The sequence below is a fragment of the Pholcus phalangioides genome, unplaced genomic scaffold (genome assembly GCF_987345545.1).
Source record: "Pholcus phalangioides strain wild (caught in Gottingen) unplaced genomic scaffold, Ppha-v1.0 ptg000009l_1, whole genome shotgun sequence".
Lineage (NCBI taxonomy): Eukaryota > Metazoa > Arthropoda > Arachnida > Araneae > Pholcidae > Pholcus > Pholcus phalangioides.
This window is the reverse complement of record NW_028301602.1, coordinates 52781626-52796103: the sequence shown is the minus strand read 5'-3', so window position 1 is coordinate 52796103 and position 14478 is coordinate 52781626. Positions and strand designations below refer to the sequence as shown.

The following is a 14478-nucleotide window of genomic DNA, read 5'->3' as shown; positions in this document are numbered from 1 at the left end:
ATCTTTACAGTGTTCCCAATAAGATCGAGTTAGTTGTAAGCACGTTTGAAGGTTGTGCTCAGGCCTGGTGGCAAACGATAGGCAGGTACGAATGGGAAAATTGGGGCCCCCATAAATAGTGGGAAAGTTTCAAGGGCTTGTTATTACAAACCTTTTCAAGGTATCGTACCAGGGTTGAGTTAGCTCGTGCTTTATTCTCTGAAAAGTTCACAGAGCGTGACTAATAACAGTAATTCATATTCAGGAAACGAGACAAATTTTTCTGGCAAGAGATTATATAATAATCAGCAAAATAAACACACTCATGATTCTCACTCTGGAAAGAAGTATTCTGATTGAGAAGGAAACCTCTTCTAGAGGAAGGGGGTTTTATTTGTTCATCAAGATTCGATGTAAAAAGCAACTGTCCTGAAAATAAGAACAGAGTAATAGGAGAACAGAGTAATATGAGAACAGGTAATCTGGATACTAGAGTCAACCAGATAGAATTGGAAAGTGTACCACAAGATCTGAAAGCAGTTTCAGTAACAGGAATTTGTATCAGTAATATCGGACAAGATTCGGGATGTATCCCATCTATCACTGAGTTGAAGAGAATGAAAGTTAGTATTGAGGGGAAAATCGTGAATGCATTGGTTGATTCAGGTTGCCAAATTTCTGTCTCAAGAGAAGATTTGGCTACGTGCTACAAGACAATCTAAAGCAAAGACAAATTTAAACCTGCATTTGGGAAGTCTATTTTGGCAGATTTAAAACACATCAATCTGGCCATTCCCATAATGGGCAAAACAAGTGTAGTCCACCACAGAACTATTTTGTGCGCTATTACACCCCATATATGTGAAGAAGCCATATTGCATCCAGAAATTATCAGCTTACTCAAAGGGCAAGTGTATATATTTGTATCTGTGAACGAGAAGTATATAGCAAACAATGAGGTGGAGGTCCATTAGGATGGGGGAGAGAGAGAAGTGGAGGAGAAAACAAAACACATAAACAGTGTAACACGCTTACCGTCACCCCACAAGAAGAATTTCGAAGAACTCAAACCATTAGCGACTCACTGATTGTAAAATGGGAGTCAGCAGGAAAGGGTAAGGGAGGACACGGTGGACTTTTTGCTCTTGCAAAAAGAGAAAGTGTGGGGGTATAGAAGTAACTCAGTTGATTTTACTAAAAGAAAAAAAGATCAAACGTTTTGTGAAGGGCCCATAAAACTTCTTTTGGGGGGGCATATAAGAATGCTAAGAAAACAAATGACAGAATCTGGTACTTGTTTTACTGAGAAGGGATCGTCAAGGATACGAAGAAAAATGTTGTTGTGCATGTGAAGCATGCCAGTTGAGAAGAAGGAATAAAGTCTCAGAGAGAGCTCAAATTATGCTGGTAGCGAGGCAGAACAAAAACTCAGACTGGACGACCATTATCACAGCACCTTGATGCGGACACTTCAGGGACAGACAGTGTAAGTGCAGACGTAATATCACGTTTATGAACAGAATGAACTGGGTGAACTGTGACATAATGAGTAAAAGTGACAGTGTTTGTGATTAAAACCAATCAGTGAACTAAATGAACCCGACACAAAGACTGTAAACAAAATTCAATAAATTCTTAGTTGCATGCATGTTAACCATTTAAACCAGCATTGGCAAGATATCACGTATTCTTAACCCTTTATCGATCAAACGTAAATGGAAGAAATTTATTCCAGCTCTTCCCATTTTTTACCGACTTTCTCATCATTATGAAGCTTCATTCTAACCCTATGCACATAAGTATTTTCCCCCCTCTCTCTTCTTTCTATACTCTTATTTAGTGACCACTATATATATATCTATCTATATTTATTTTTACAAGAGAGAAAGAAGGATAGCAAACAGTGGAGGGCGAGAAGGTGAAGGCAAAAATGAAATCATTGCACTGATCTTTTTTCCTTTTTATTTCCAACATGCAAACAAGGAAACCAGTTTTATTGCTGATACTTCAAATATATATCATTTAAATTTGAAGCCAAAGGCCTGCATATGAGGTTAAAGGCCTCTTATTTTAGCATTGACAAACCCAGATATTTCATAACATTTATTTCTCAATGGAACAATTTACAAAATCGGAAAAATGTATGACATTTTATAAGCGGCTCAGTGATTTTTTTTTTGTGTTGCTCAAAGGGTTAAGGTGCTCATTTAAAAGTAGTATTAATTTTATTTCCTGTAAAAGTAGTCTTATATATTGCCATATGCTGATGGATTAAAAGTTGAAACAAGTGTAGGCTCCTAAATACTTCCAAAGTATTTGTTTATAAATAGTCTTACAACCTTCCAGTGGGCACAGATGTAGGAGATATGCTGCTAGCACATTCATCTCTTACATATTTACGCCCACTGGAAAGTTAACCTCTTAATGTGTAGGGATGAGATATGTTGGGGGGGGGGGGGAACAGGGATATATTTTGTATAAAATATATCCCTGTATATTTGTATATATATACAGGGTATATTATTGTATATTTGTATATCCCTGTATCAAGGCCTCTCGGTTGAGAGGCCCCCCTGGGTCCGAACGAAGCGATCCGGTTCTCAACCGAGAGACCTCCACTGATACTTACGGGGATACGCTACGCCGAAGTGACTATCAATGTCGGATGTCAGATTGGCATAGAAGATTGACTATTGATGACCATAAACCGGTGAGACCGTATCTTTCTGTCAGTGTCGAATAGAGGGTTCTATGTTGAATTAATCTACTGTTAAAATTGTCTAACTTATACATTCAAACCTAATAAATAATATTTTCATGCGAAAGTTTATTTGTAATAATTTTCCACTTGTCGTTTGCCACTACAATTACTGGATATTTCGAACCGGGCAAGCAACTCCCATAAGGGACATTTTGTGAAAGCACCATGGTGCTCGCGAGCAACGGATTGAAGATGGCTGTTCTAGACGGACACCTAAGCATGATGATAGAGCAAATAACAAGCGTCTAATATTGGACTTCAGGAAAATGTGAATAGAAAAAGGAATATGTGAAATCCTTCTTTCGAAAAGGCCCTTGGTTGGTCTAGTGTAGTGTTTCTTAACCGACTGGCCCTGGCATCCACCAAACTGAGCCGTGAGTGGTTTATTGCTTCATTTTTACCCATTCATTGCCCATTAATCTTGTGTATAACCAGGCCTTCCAATCAAGAGAAAGAAATCAACAGTGCCGCAGGATTCCAAAGGTTGAGAAACACTGGTCTAATGGCCCCACATCTTGCAGTAGGGCCCTAAGCTGAGAACTTTGGCGAGCTTAGGCCAAATTTTTCACTGGCCCCGTATAGTGTATTTGTAGTGTGAAAAACAAAAATGAGAATCGCATCTCATTTAGAGTCCCAGCATCATTAATGCGCTATAAGCATCAAATACCTGAAATTTCGGGAAAGGACGAAATTTGGTTTACGCGTCCTTTCCTAGTTTCAAGATGAAAAAAGGTAGACAAAAACCTCCCCAACTTTTCTTTTCACAGTTTTATCATGATCGCGCGACCTTGAAAAAGTGGTTTTACTACTTCATATACTATTGCAGTGGTTCTCAACCTTTGGAAGCTCGCTGCCTGGTTGAGTATTTTTTTTCGATTGGAAGGCCTGGTCATAAGCACTACTAATGGGAATTGAATGTGAAAAAAATTAAACTATGAATCACTCACGGCCCGGTTTGACTAATGCCAGGGACCGGTTCTGTAACGTGCCGATGGTCCCCCGGCGTAAAAGTCTGTAGTCGCCGTCACGTAAATCTGTTGTCATAAATATTGTTACTATTCATCGGCAGCGGTGATCGTATGGCGACGATCAAGACCAATCGTGATGATGTCCGCCTGCGATCACATGCAGATGAGGTGACCTTGAAGTCGATTGGCTTGTTTAGACACGTGCGGTCGGAAGTTTTTCCTTTGAATACCGGCCGTACGTTGTAACAACTCTGACTCTGCGCTCATCCTTTGTTTCGTTTATTCAACTGAAGCCCTCTAGTTGGACGGTTCTCCGTCTTGCTACCGTATCATTCGGCATTAGGCTGGGAAAATAAGCTAATAGTTATTTAAAATGAAATAGTTTATAGTATCTGAATTTGTTTCCCAGCAGGTCCGGAATCGAAAGCATTAATTTATCTTCATAGTCGAAATACTTCATTGCTGATGATAGACGGAAAGTAACGTAGCAGCTGGCCTTGTCAAGGCTACGTGCAGTAGGTAACATCTTGGAGATCCGGCTCTCAACCGAGAGGCCCCTGTTGGAATAGATCCGGCCCTCAACCGAGAGGCCCCCTGGAGCTGATCAAGGTGGTCCGGCCCCCAATCGAGAGGCCCCTGCTGGAATACATCCGACTCTCAACCGAGAGGCCCCCTGGAGCTGATCGAGGCGGTCCGGCTCTCAACCGAGAGACCTCCGCTGATACTTACGGGGATACGCTACGGCGAAGTGACTATCAATGTCGGATGTCTGATTGGCATAGAAGATTGACTATTGATGACCATAAACCAGTGAGACCGTATCTTTCTGTCAGTGTCGAATAGAGGGTTCTATGTTGAATTAATTTACTGTTAAAATTTGCCACTACAATTACTGGATATTTCGAATCGGGCAAGCAATTCCCATAAGGGACGTTGCAGTACCGGTTGTTGAAGTTTCCCTTAATGACTGGCCATGTACAGAATTTTCAAAGACTATTTCTGAGTTTTTACTCCCCTACGGATTTTTTCCCCTCCGGTTACATATCAGAAATTACAGTACTTTCGCGGCTATCTGCTGGCATTCAAAGACACCTATCTATACGGTGTAAATTCACCTTGTTCTTACAAGATTGTGAATGTACATTTTTGAAAAATCGTAAAAGATTTGGAACGCCCGTTCAAAGTGTGAAACATTTTCCAAGATTGTCAAAAAAAATACAAATCTGTAAAAACTCTACCTTGAATATTCAGTTTTGTCATTTAGCTGCTATGTGGTAGTCACCGTTTCGCACTGGTGTGTACGCAGAGTTGGCTTTAGGAGGGGCAGAAGGATTTCTTCCACCGAAATTGTGGATCATTAATGCTCAAAAAGAATTAAATTTTATCAAATTAAAGCAGTTTTATCATAGCAGTAAAAATCAGTTATCATGCCAATGTAATATTACTGGGACCACTAAATTGCAGCAACACTGGAGCAAAGCAACCCAAAATGGATGCATTGCCTCCTGCAAAAGCATTGACCAGTGCAAAAGAAGTAGTAAAATCAAGTCTCATCCAAGGATTTTTGCACAAGCGGTCAAAAGCTAAGCACAAACGAAAATTGCAGTTGCAGACCTTTCAGCTACTCAATTTAAAAAAGAACAATTTTAATTAGAAAACTGGGACAAGTGTAACAATTGTAGTCAAAATAATCTAGTCATTTGGAGTCTCCCATATAAAAATAGAACAACAGTATAGAGATGTACTTCTTGCAACAACTTTGCATGCAAACAACATTCATAAAAAGAGGCAAAATATCATACACGATTACCAAAGTGGGTATTAAATGAAAATAGTATAAAAGACTATTTTCTCCAATATTATATTTTTTACAAAAATATTTGTAATTTTTCATTTTCTTGCGGTGGGGGTACACCCCCCCCCCCCCATTTTTGTCTTTGATGAAAATTCGGGTTTGGAACCTGCGATTGTGTAGTGGTAATCGGCTAAAAATACGATTTTCTAATGTTGTCAGTTTTGAGTTGGCTATTTTGAAAAGCGCTCTGGTTGCCATAGAAATGGTGGGTCTAGTCCCCCCCCCCCCATGGGCTCTGAGGGGTGTGCGGAATTCACCCTTTATAACTGCTTCTACATTACACAGAGTGCCAAAATGTGTGCTTGCCCCATTTCAGAAAGTATCTAGTTGCAGCCCTAAATAGGTGGCACCACCTACTGAATACAAAACACGCTGAATGCTGGGCACACAAACACACTTGAGTTTCACCAACACAAATCTAGCATAGCTCCCATATTCAGGTGTGAAAATATGTGGCAGTTAAATGGCGACAGATCAGAGTGGTGGACCAACAAGGAGGGAAAATAAAATCATTCTACCAGAAAATCGCTTCACGAGGATTGGTATGAAATCCTTGCTGGTATGAATGGAGAGAATCGGAAGATAAGTCTTTGAGAGAGTGTACTGAGAGAGAGAGAAAATCTCATTTGCTACTTAAATCAAAAGATATTATTGAAAGAGCTGAGATGTTTTTAAAGAAACAAAAAGTCAATCAGAAGGGAATTTATTAGATTGATTTATTAGTAAATATATAAATGTGTGCCTCTAACTTTTAATTGCAGCGGATCCTGCTTATAACACTGTTCAAAAAACTGCCATAAAAAACATTGTACGCAGGAAAACACTTCAAATGGGAAATCTTAATAAGAATTACTATATGAAAATCAGTTGTACCATTTTTAGGACCATGAAAATCAGTTGTACTAAGTGGAAAAATTTTCTAAATGGGAATGTTATAAGCGGGATCAATTGTATATTTGGTTTAGATTTGTTGTGTGTGCGGAATTCCATATGTTAAATTCTCATTAATGGGCTTCTTTGCAAGCTTTTCCTACTAGTAGACAATGAAAGTAAATTAACCTTTGTATAGAACATGTTTTTAGAAATGAATCATTTTTATTCACAGACACCTCTTTCTCCTACCGAGAACATGGTCTGCAGCTCTGTCTCAACGAAGAGATATAAGCACGTGATGAAAGAGACATGACCTGAGACATGCTGGAAAAAAATTCACAGAGATACCAGTGAATTGTGGGGAAGGGGGCATACCTTTTTCAAGAAAAATTTTTTTTTGAGAGGGACCCACTTTTTCACTCAAAAGGGACCCAGATTTTGTGAATACCCTGGGTCTCGGGACCCAGGTAAATTAAAGTACAGTGGCATCTCTGCAGTCCCCGGACTGGACCAGCCCTCTACTGTGCTTCCCTCTGAATTGGAAAATCAGATGGACTATGCTTGTTCCCTTAAACGATGGTTTCGGCTCTCGTCCAAGAAACGTTTCTTCAGATTTTTTTATTTTACTTGCTCGTGCGTTAATGTGATCAGTAAAGAAATGGGTCCATTTGTGCACATTCTATTAAGACAGCGTTTTCTTCTGCACACCCTGTCTTGCGATGCTCGTCGATTCCAACTGCAAACGGCCGATTTTGAAAGTCGCGCTGATCGTTGAACCGACTGAACAAACTGCTCAATCAATCGGACCTTGCTCCATTGAACGTCATTCTGGTCTTTTGCTCTGTTTTGAGCCCACTATTGCTATGCATCGCAGTGCAATGCTGCTGTTGTGCATATGGCTTAATATTGATCAACGATGTGTTCAGTAGTTTTGCATTTGCAGGACGCGTTCTCAACAAGCACAGGTGCGTCCATGGCCTGCTTTGGAAAGTTTTGTAGTAGGTGGCGAAGTAACTCTGATACGACAAAAACATTAATGTGGGGGTCTAGAATTGCTAGACATACATATATACAAATCGCAAGGGCGTATGCTGGAATGGATATATTCATAACCTGAGGGCTTAGGTGATTTCGCAAAGTTGTTTGAATCCATGGGTGGAGATACAGGGGGAGGCAATGAAGACAATCGTTGCCCCCCCCCTCCGATTTAAAAAAATTATTGCCGTAGGCAGAAGAGCAAAAGGTGCACATTAGTGCCCCCCCCCTCGTTTGGGAAACAACCTGTATCCACTTATGCTTTTGCGGCGGTGGCCTTATGTGGTTTGAGCCCTTAGGGTCCAGTTTCTATGGGGACGTTGTAGTTAAATCAATTTTAAATTTAAAAGTTCTAAAAAATTTGAAACAAAATTGAGGTCTTTTTTTGTTGATTTACTTGCATTCTCCCCAGGTCAATGTTTCTCAACCGCCGGGCCGGGACTTCATTTTTACTGGGCCACGACTGATCTGCCGTTTCCTTTCCCCCTATTCATGTTCCTTTAATCATGTGTTTGACCAGGCCTTCCACTTACAAAAATAAAGGAAACCGAGCTGCAGGCTTCCAAAGGTTGAGAACCACTGTCCTAGGTGGTCGTTACTTACAGTTTGGGAACAACTGATGTAAGAAAACAGTCCAGCATGGCTTATTTTGCCAAATACAGGGCTCCCACTCGTTGTACTTTTCCTACCTTTTCAACACAATCCTATCAACAAAATTTGTACAATTGATTTTAATTGAGAAGGGAATCATTAACATAATGCAAATGTATAGTAGATTGCAATTAATGATTCTGTCAAAGCAGAAATTGTATTGTTTTTAGGTTATTTTGAGGGGGGGGGGTGTATGTTGACCATTTTGGTGGTGTAGTAATTTTTCATTTGTTTAGTTTGAGGGTTCCACAAATAGAGTAGCCAATAAAAACTGCTGCCTGGTTGAAAAAAAAATAATTTTGTATTTATTACTTCATGGTCTTGGACAGTAACTAACATTCATTGTTCAAAATTATGGCGCACATTTTGTGTATAGGTGAAACAAGTTTGCATAGCAAAGCAGTTGGATACATAGACCCATTCTAGGTTTTGTGACTTTGATAATACCTAATAACTGAATTTTCTTCTGTATTTTTAGGGCATGCAGAGGCACAAACAGTATTTACAATGCTCAAGTAAAGAGCTAGAAATGAAAGTGCTTCATTTGTCAAAAACGATTACACTGGTATTGATCATTAAAATTTAAACTAGTCCTTTTTAAAAGGAATGAACAACACAGTAAAACCATCTGGTCTACCTTGACTTATTTATATCAGAAATTAAAAGTCAGAATTTTGCTTTTGGTATTTGGTAGACACCCTGATAATGCTCACAAGGGAATATGCAGGCTAGGATTGTATTCAATGTTCATGAATTATTAAGGGACTCTGTGACCTCAAAAAGTTGCATCAGGTGGGGGTCATGTGGCTGGCCTTAGCCTTCTAGGTCCCAGTGCCAATGAGCTGCTGCATTTAATGAACTTTAAATTAAAAAAAATGAAATTTTTGATTTTTTTTTTTTTCAATTATGCTATGATTATGTTGTCCTAGGGGGGTACCCCCCATGGTGAAGCTGGACATTCATCACTGCTGACAAGCTTTAAACCAATGTGGGCATGCCTGCAATACAATCAAAATATGTGTATGCCAAATTTTAAATAATCGAATGACTATATAAACGATATTTTTAATTATATTTTCATTAAATCATATTTTTTCACCATTCACTTGAGATGCAGATCCTCAAGATTGCAATATGTTTGGCTGAAATTTGGAGGCAATTTGTTCTAGTTAGTTTAAAACCGTATAATGACTTAGGTAATATGAATTTCTACAAAAAGTTTTTGATGAAAAGTGAAACTTCACCCTAGCATCAGCGTTAACTTGTTTGTTACATGATTGAAAAAGAATCAAGAGAGCAAGGCGCACAAAAGCAGAAAGACAGCAATCTTAAATCCCATAAATAATATAAACAAGCTGGTAGGGCCATAGGGTGCCTGCTCAGGTCCCAGAGACAGACAATTTCTTTGGGCCTTTTAAAAGGGAAAAGATTATGCGAAATAAAAGTACATGATTTGTTAGAGCCCTCATTTGGCTCAGGGCATTGGGGCAGTGCTCCAGCCTAGTTATCACCCTGTAAGCTTGGAACAAAACTGAAATATGCTGCCATCTGCATTAAGGAAATAGATCGCAACAAAAAGCTTCCAAAAGACTCTGATTAGTTAGAAATGAGTTAGGAATTACAGTGAATGAGTAACCAGACAAAAAGTGTTTAAACCTTTTCACTCCAAATACAATATCCAAAGCTTCCTCATCAATTTGGGCATAGTTCTTTTCTGTGGCAGTCAAGGTTCATGAGACTAAAGCTATTGGTACTTCTTAACCATCAAGTCAAAAAAGTGGGGCATCACACAATAGGTGATTTCTCATAAAAATACAATAACACACCAAAATTCAACTATTCCTTCAGAGAATAAAAAGCCTCATCATGAATTTTTGACTATCTGAATGGTACCTTTTATCTAGTAATGATGGATATCTTCATGTTCGATATATTTTTCTTATGCTGATAAAAAATATGTCATAAATTTTACATCAATTCATTTTTGTTAGGAATTCTTGTATGACCCTTCAAAAACCGACCAAGCAACTTTTTTGCCCATCCTATATCATAGCTGCCAAGTCTCCTGGATTTTTGTAGAGGCTTCCAAATTTCTACTCCTCTTCTGGACTCCCAAAAATATACTATGAAGTGAATCCCGTTTATAAGGTTTTTCAAAAAAAAACAAGATTAGAAATGCTGTAAACGGGGAAAATGCTTTAAATGGGAAATCTTAATGAAGATTAGTTTGACTTATTTTTGAGGTCCCAACTCTTACTAAACCGATAAACATTCTAAATGGGAACGTTATAAGTGGGATCGACTGTATTTCAAGAATTTTGACTGTGATTGTAAAAAATCCACACTTTGACCTTCTTTGACCTATACCTTTGATGTAAATTGTCGCCATTGCATCAAATTACAAAAGATACTTGAGTTATGAATGGAAACGACAGAATTTCCAAACAGCCAGCATCAATTTGGCCTCTTGACATCCGAAATTGGCAAGATGACTTTGACCACAAGTTACGTCTTTATCCTGTTTCAGGCTCAATGGTGATTTTTTTTTTTTGTTGGATTGATTTGTTTAGAAAGTAGTAATGACAGGCAATTCAACCAACTGGTGGACAGTGATTGGCAACTTGGCGCTGATCTGCAATGGCTTGCACATTCTCATGTTTTTGCAAAGGGAAAAAATCCCTACTGTTTTGGTTTAGTTAATGAAAAATCCCTGTATTGTTTTCCAAAAATCCCTTTAAAATTTATTTTTTTTATGAATTTGGATCTGCTTAAAAATCTCCCTAATTCTTATTCTCCAAAGTTTTGGCAGTTATGCTATATTTTGCAAAGGTAACGCTAAGTTTACATGAGCTCTAATATTTTAGCTCTAATAATTCTTGCTTTTCAAAATTATCTTATTACTTTTATTTTATCTTTCAGAAATTATCCTGCTTTTAAAACACTTGAAGAAAAGGTTGGAACTGCATACACAAGTGTTAAGGTAATATTTATAGATTTTTTTTTACCCAGGTATGCACTACTTCCTCAAACACCTACTCCAGCCATATCGCTATATCAATTTACAAGTTGGGTTGGAAATGAAGGCACCATCTATCTGTGTTCACCTCAAGCTTGTTAGGGAAAATATCTTGTTATCTATATTCTTTCCCCAGTTCACTGATGGCAAACTTCACGATAACAAACAAGTATCTTAACACCATCCCTCTTTGGACACCCAGGTTTTCAGGAAGTTCATCAAAAGTGTCTGAAAATATAGTATAAATTCTATGGTTTATTTTAAAATTCAAATTAAATATGAGAAATAATCAGCAGAGAGAGCATAATTGTTCTTAGTCAATCATCACCCCAAAATAAAAACACACACAAATGATTATTGCGGGAAATACAAGAATTAAGGGTCACAAAAATGTTCAATTGGTAAAATTTGTGTATCTCTATTCCCAAAAAAAAAAAAAAAATATATATATATATATATATATATATATATATATATATATATATATATAAACTTTTAACAATCAAATGGAAGTTCAGAAAGGATTCTGTCATTGAATGCTTTTTACCAATTTTTGAAGGACTGAAATCTTTTTTAAATTAATTTATTGACTTAATCATTTTTACATGCCAAAATAGTTAGTCTTGAAATTGACAGTGTTGTGTCTGGGTCGCAAGCTCAAGTCTACCCTTTATCTACCTCATTATGAAAAATTGAAATAATTATCATGTAAATTGTTTGGTAGGTCATTTTAGTTGTAATTAAAGCCTAAAAACAAAAAAAATTATTTTTCAAAACATTTAGTACACAACAAATTAATTAATCTGGTACTCGAAAGTTTTGTTAGCACTATGCATTTACAATAAAAATTAGAAATACCAATTCAAATATGTTGAGCAATACATAATAAATATTTATTTTATAACAAAGAAAGTCATCTTTTTCATACATTTGTTAGGGAAAATTTTTTAAAAACAGTGTCAATTGCATCACACAAACGTGTAATGCAGTAAAACACTTTTGCATGGGCAAAACATCCAACTGAATTTTATTAATTATCATATTTAAAAAACTAGTTGTCCTATACTCAAGCTGGTAATTGTAGGTAGTAAATTGGTATGGAAGGGATGTTATTGGGGTTAAAACATTAGTGGTACTTTGGAGTACTGTCAGTAGTGAAAGGGTTAAGGGCATATGTATACTTTGTTAGTTTTTGTCAGAGCAAAATATTTACAGTTCCACTGCTTTGGGGCCGTTCAAGTATTACGTAAGCAAATTTTTAGCCATTTTTGACCCCCCCTCCCTTGTCAACAAAAGTCAGCAAAACACTGACACCCCCCCCCCCCCTTGTCAGCAAAATTTTGTCATCGGCTCTGCCCATCTGAATCCTAACTCATATTTTCATAAAGAGTTTAGACGTAAGCATTATCCAAACCCCCTTCCCCCCCCCCTTGTCAGCAAATCAGAAATCGCCCCTCCCATTGATATATATATATATATATATATTATGTTATCACTGTTCGAAACAGGGTTGGGTTTTTGACGTCAAAAACCATGACAAGCATCAAAAACTAGTTAAACTATCAAAAACTGTTGAAAACCATCAAAACCTAAATGAATGCTTTTTGATAATGTTTTGAACAAAATAGGTGTATAACATGATGAATAACTTTTTTGCATATTACAATGTTTTATTTTTAAACAATAATTTATTACAATAATTAATACAAGATATTAATTATAATTTGCAATTTTTAATTTTTCAACATGAGTCTACAACATATAAAATATAATTTTATCGTTTATTTACCTAAACTACTTATTACCTGTGTCCAATTTGCTAAGCAGAATAGAACTACTTATTCAAAATATGTATGGTGGGGCATCAGGGTTAGGTTTTGATTTCAGAAACTAAATCAGCATTAAAACAGTCAAAAACTAACTGTCAATGTTGTCAAATAGTTTTTAACTTGATAAATATGTTAAATAACAAAACACTTACTTTTATGTAGATTAAAGGGCTTTATATATTCAGCTTTATATAACTGTCATTCTGACAGTTACTGAGAAAAAAAATATCTATTTTGATACTTTAAATTTTCTGATCTGCCCAGAATTTTATTCCATATAAAAAATTTTGTGCAGAATCTGTTAATACACTAATTAAACTCATTTATTTTCACCTAAAAATTTCTTAGCTTAGGGTGTATAAATTCACAGAGTTTTAAAGAGTATTTTCAATCAAAGCAGAGCTGAAGACTTGATACCCAATGCATTGGTTTTGCACGTTTAAATACAGCTTCAGTTGAAAAACCATTGCATTATAAATGCTAGTAAATATACCATATCATAGTGCAAAAGTGAGAATTACTGAATTACTGCTTGTATATAACTCAAGCATCATATACAAGCTAACATATCCAAATTAAAGGTCATTTTAGTTCTATAATTTAGTATTTTGATCGCTAGATATATTTCAATGTTATGCACAAAAAGAGTATCATTTTAAGTATTAGTGATTATCTAGAGATAATTTAATAATGACAGAAATCAACATTACATATATGATGATGTAATCATCTTTTTTAAACATTTATCTGTTGTAAAAAGAGTACAGCAGATGGTTTATATCACTGCACGTATATAAGCAGTTGAAGAAATTTTGGGAGGTCAAGAATCATCTTGAATAAGAAAATGTCAAATCATTCCTTAGTTTTCCCTTTCGTATTTATACTATGCTTTATTCAAATTGTGTATTTTATAAAAACAAAAACATATATAGTGTCCAAAATAATTCTGTATAGGTAGTAGAAAATTATTTTAGAATCATATTAAATATTTATTCTTTGTATAACATAGTCACTTTAAACATTACATGCAATCAACTTGTATTTCCAATGAGAATTTTTACATTGTAAAGCTATATTTGAGGATTTTGATGTGACCATTTAAACCGTCAAAAACCTACCAACCTGGGTTCAAAAGCATGGTCACGCAATTTTTCTGGTCAATCCGGATTTCATTAAAGTTTTTTTCTTGCCAAAACCCAGAATATTCTTTTTTTTTCAAAACGCAAACATATTGGGAACTCATCCGGGATCCAGATCTGATGCAGTAACACATCTTACCAAAATGACAAGTGAGTTGCAAAGCGTAAAATTGCAAGGATGGGAAAAGGCAACTCTCACTTGCATTGCAAAAAATCATTAACTGCACTGGACGTTGCTACATCAGTGTGGAGGCTGGAATAAATGTATGAAGGTAATTTTCGAAAAGGTTGTTAAATTTGATTTAGCTCTTCCAGATACATTATTGAAAGTAAGACACACTAACGAGATTAGTACTTTGATGCGAAATCCAT

General features: G+C 36.5%; 1 protein-coding gene across 1 annotated transcript in view; it reads left to right on the top strand.

Annotated features, from left to right (window-relative positions):
• The window catches only part of LOC149083289 (tumor protein D53-like), a 106139-nt gene that overhangs the window by 71733 nt on the left and 19928 nt on the right, over nt 1–14478 (top strand). The window contains exon 5 of the mRNA XM_089236533.1: nt 11042–11102. Within this exon, the coding sequence (XP_089092659.1) occupies nt 11042–11102 (61 nt within the window). The remainder of the gene's footprint in view (nt 1–11041; nt 11103–14478) is intronic.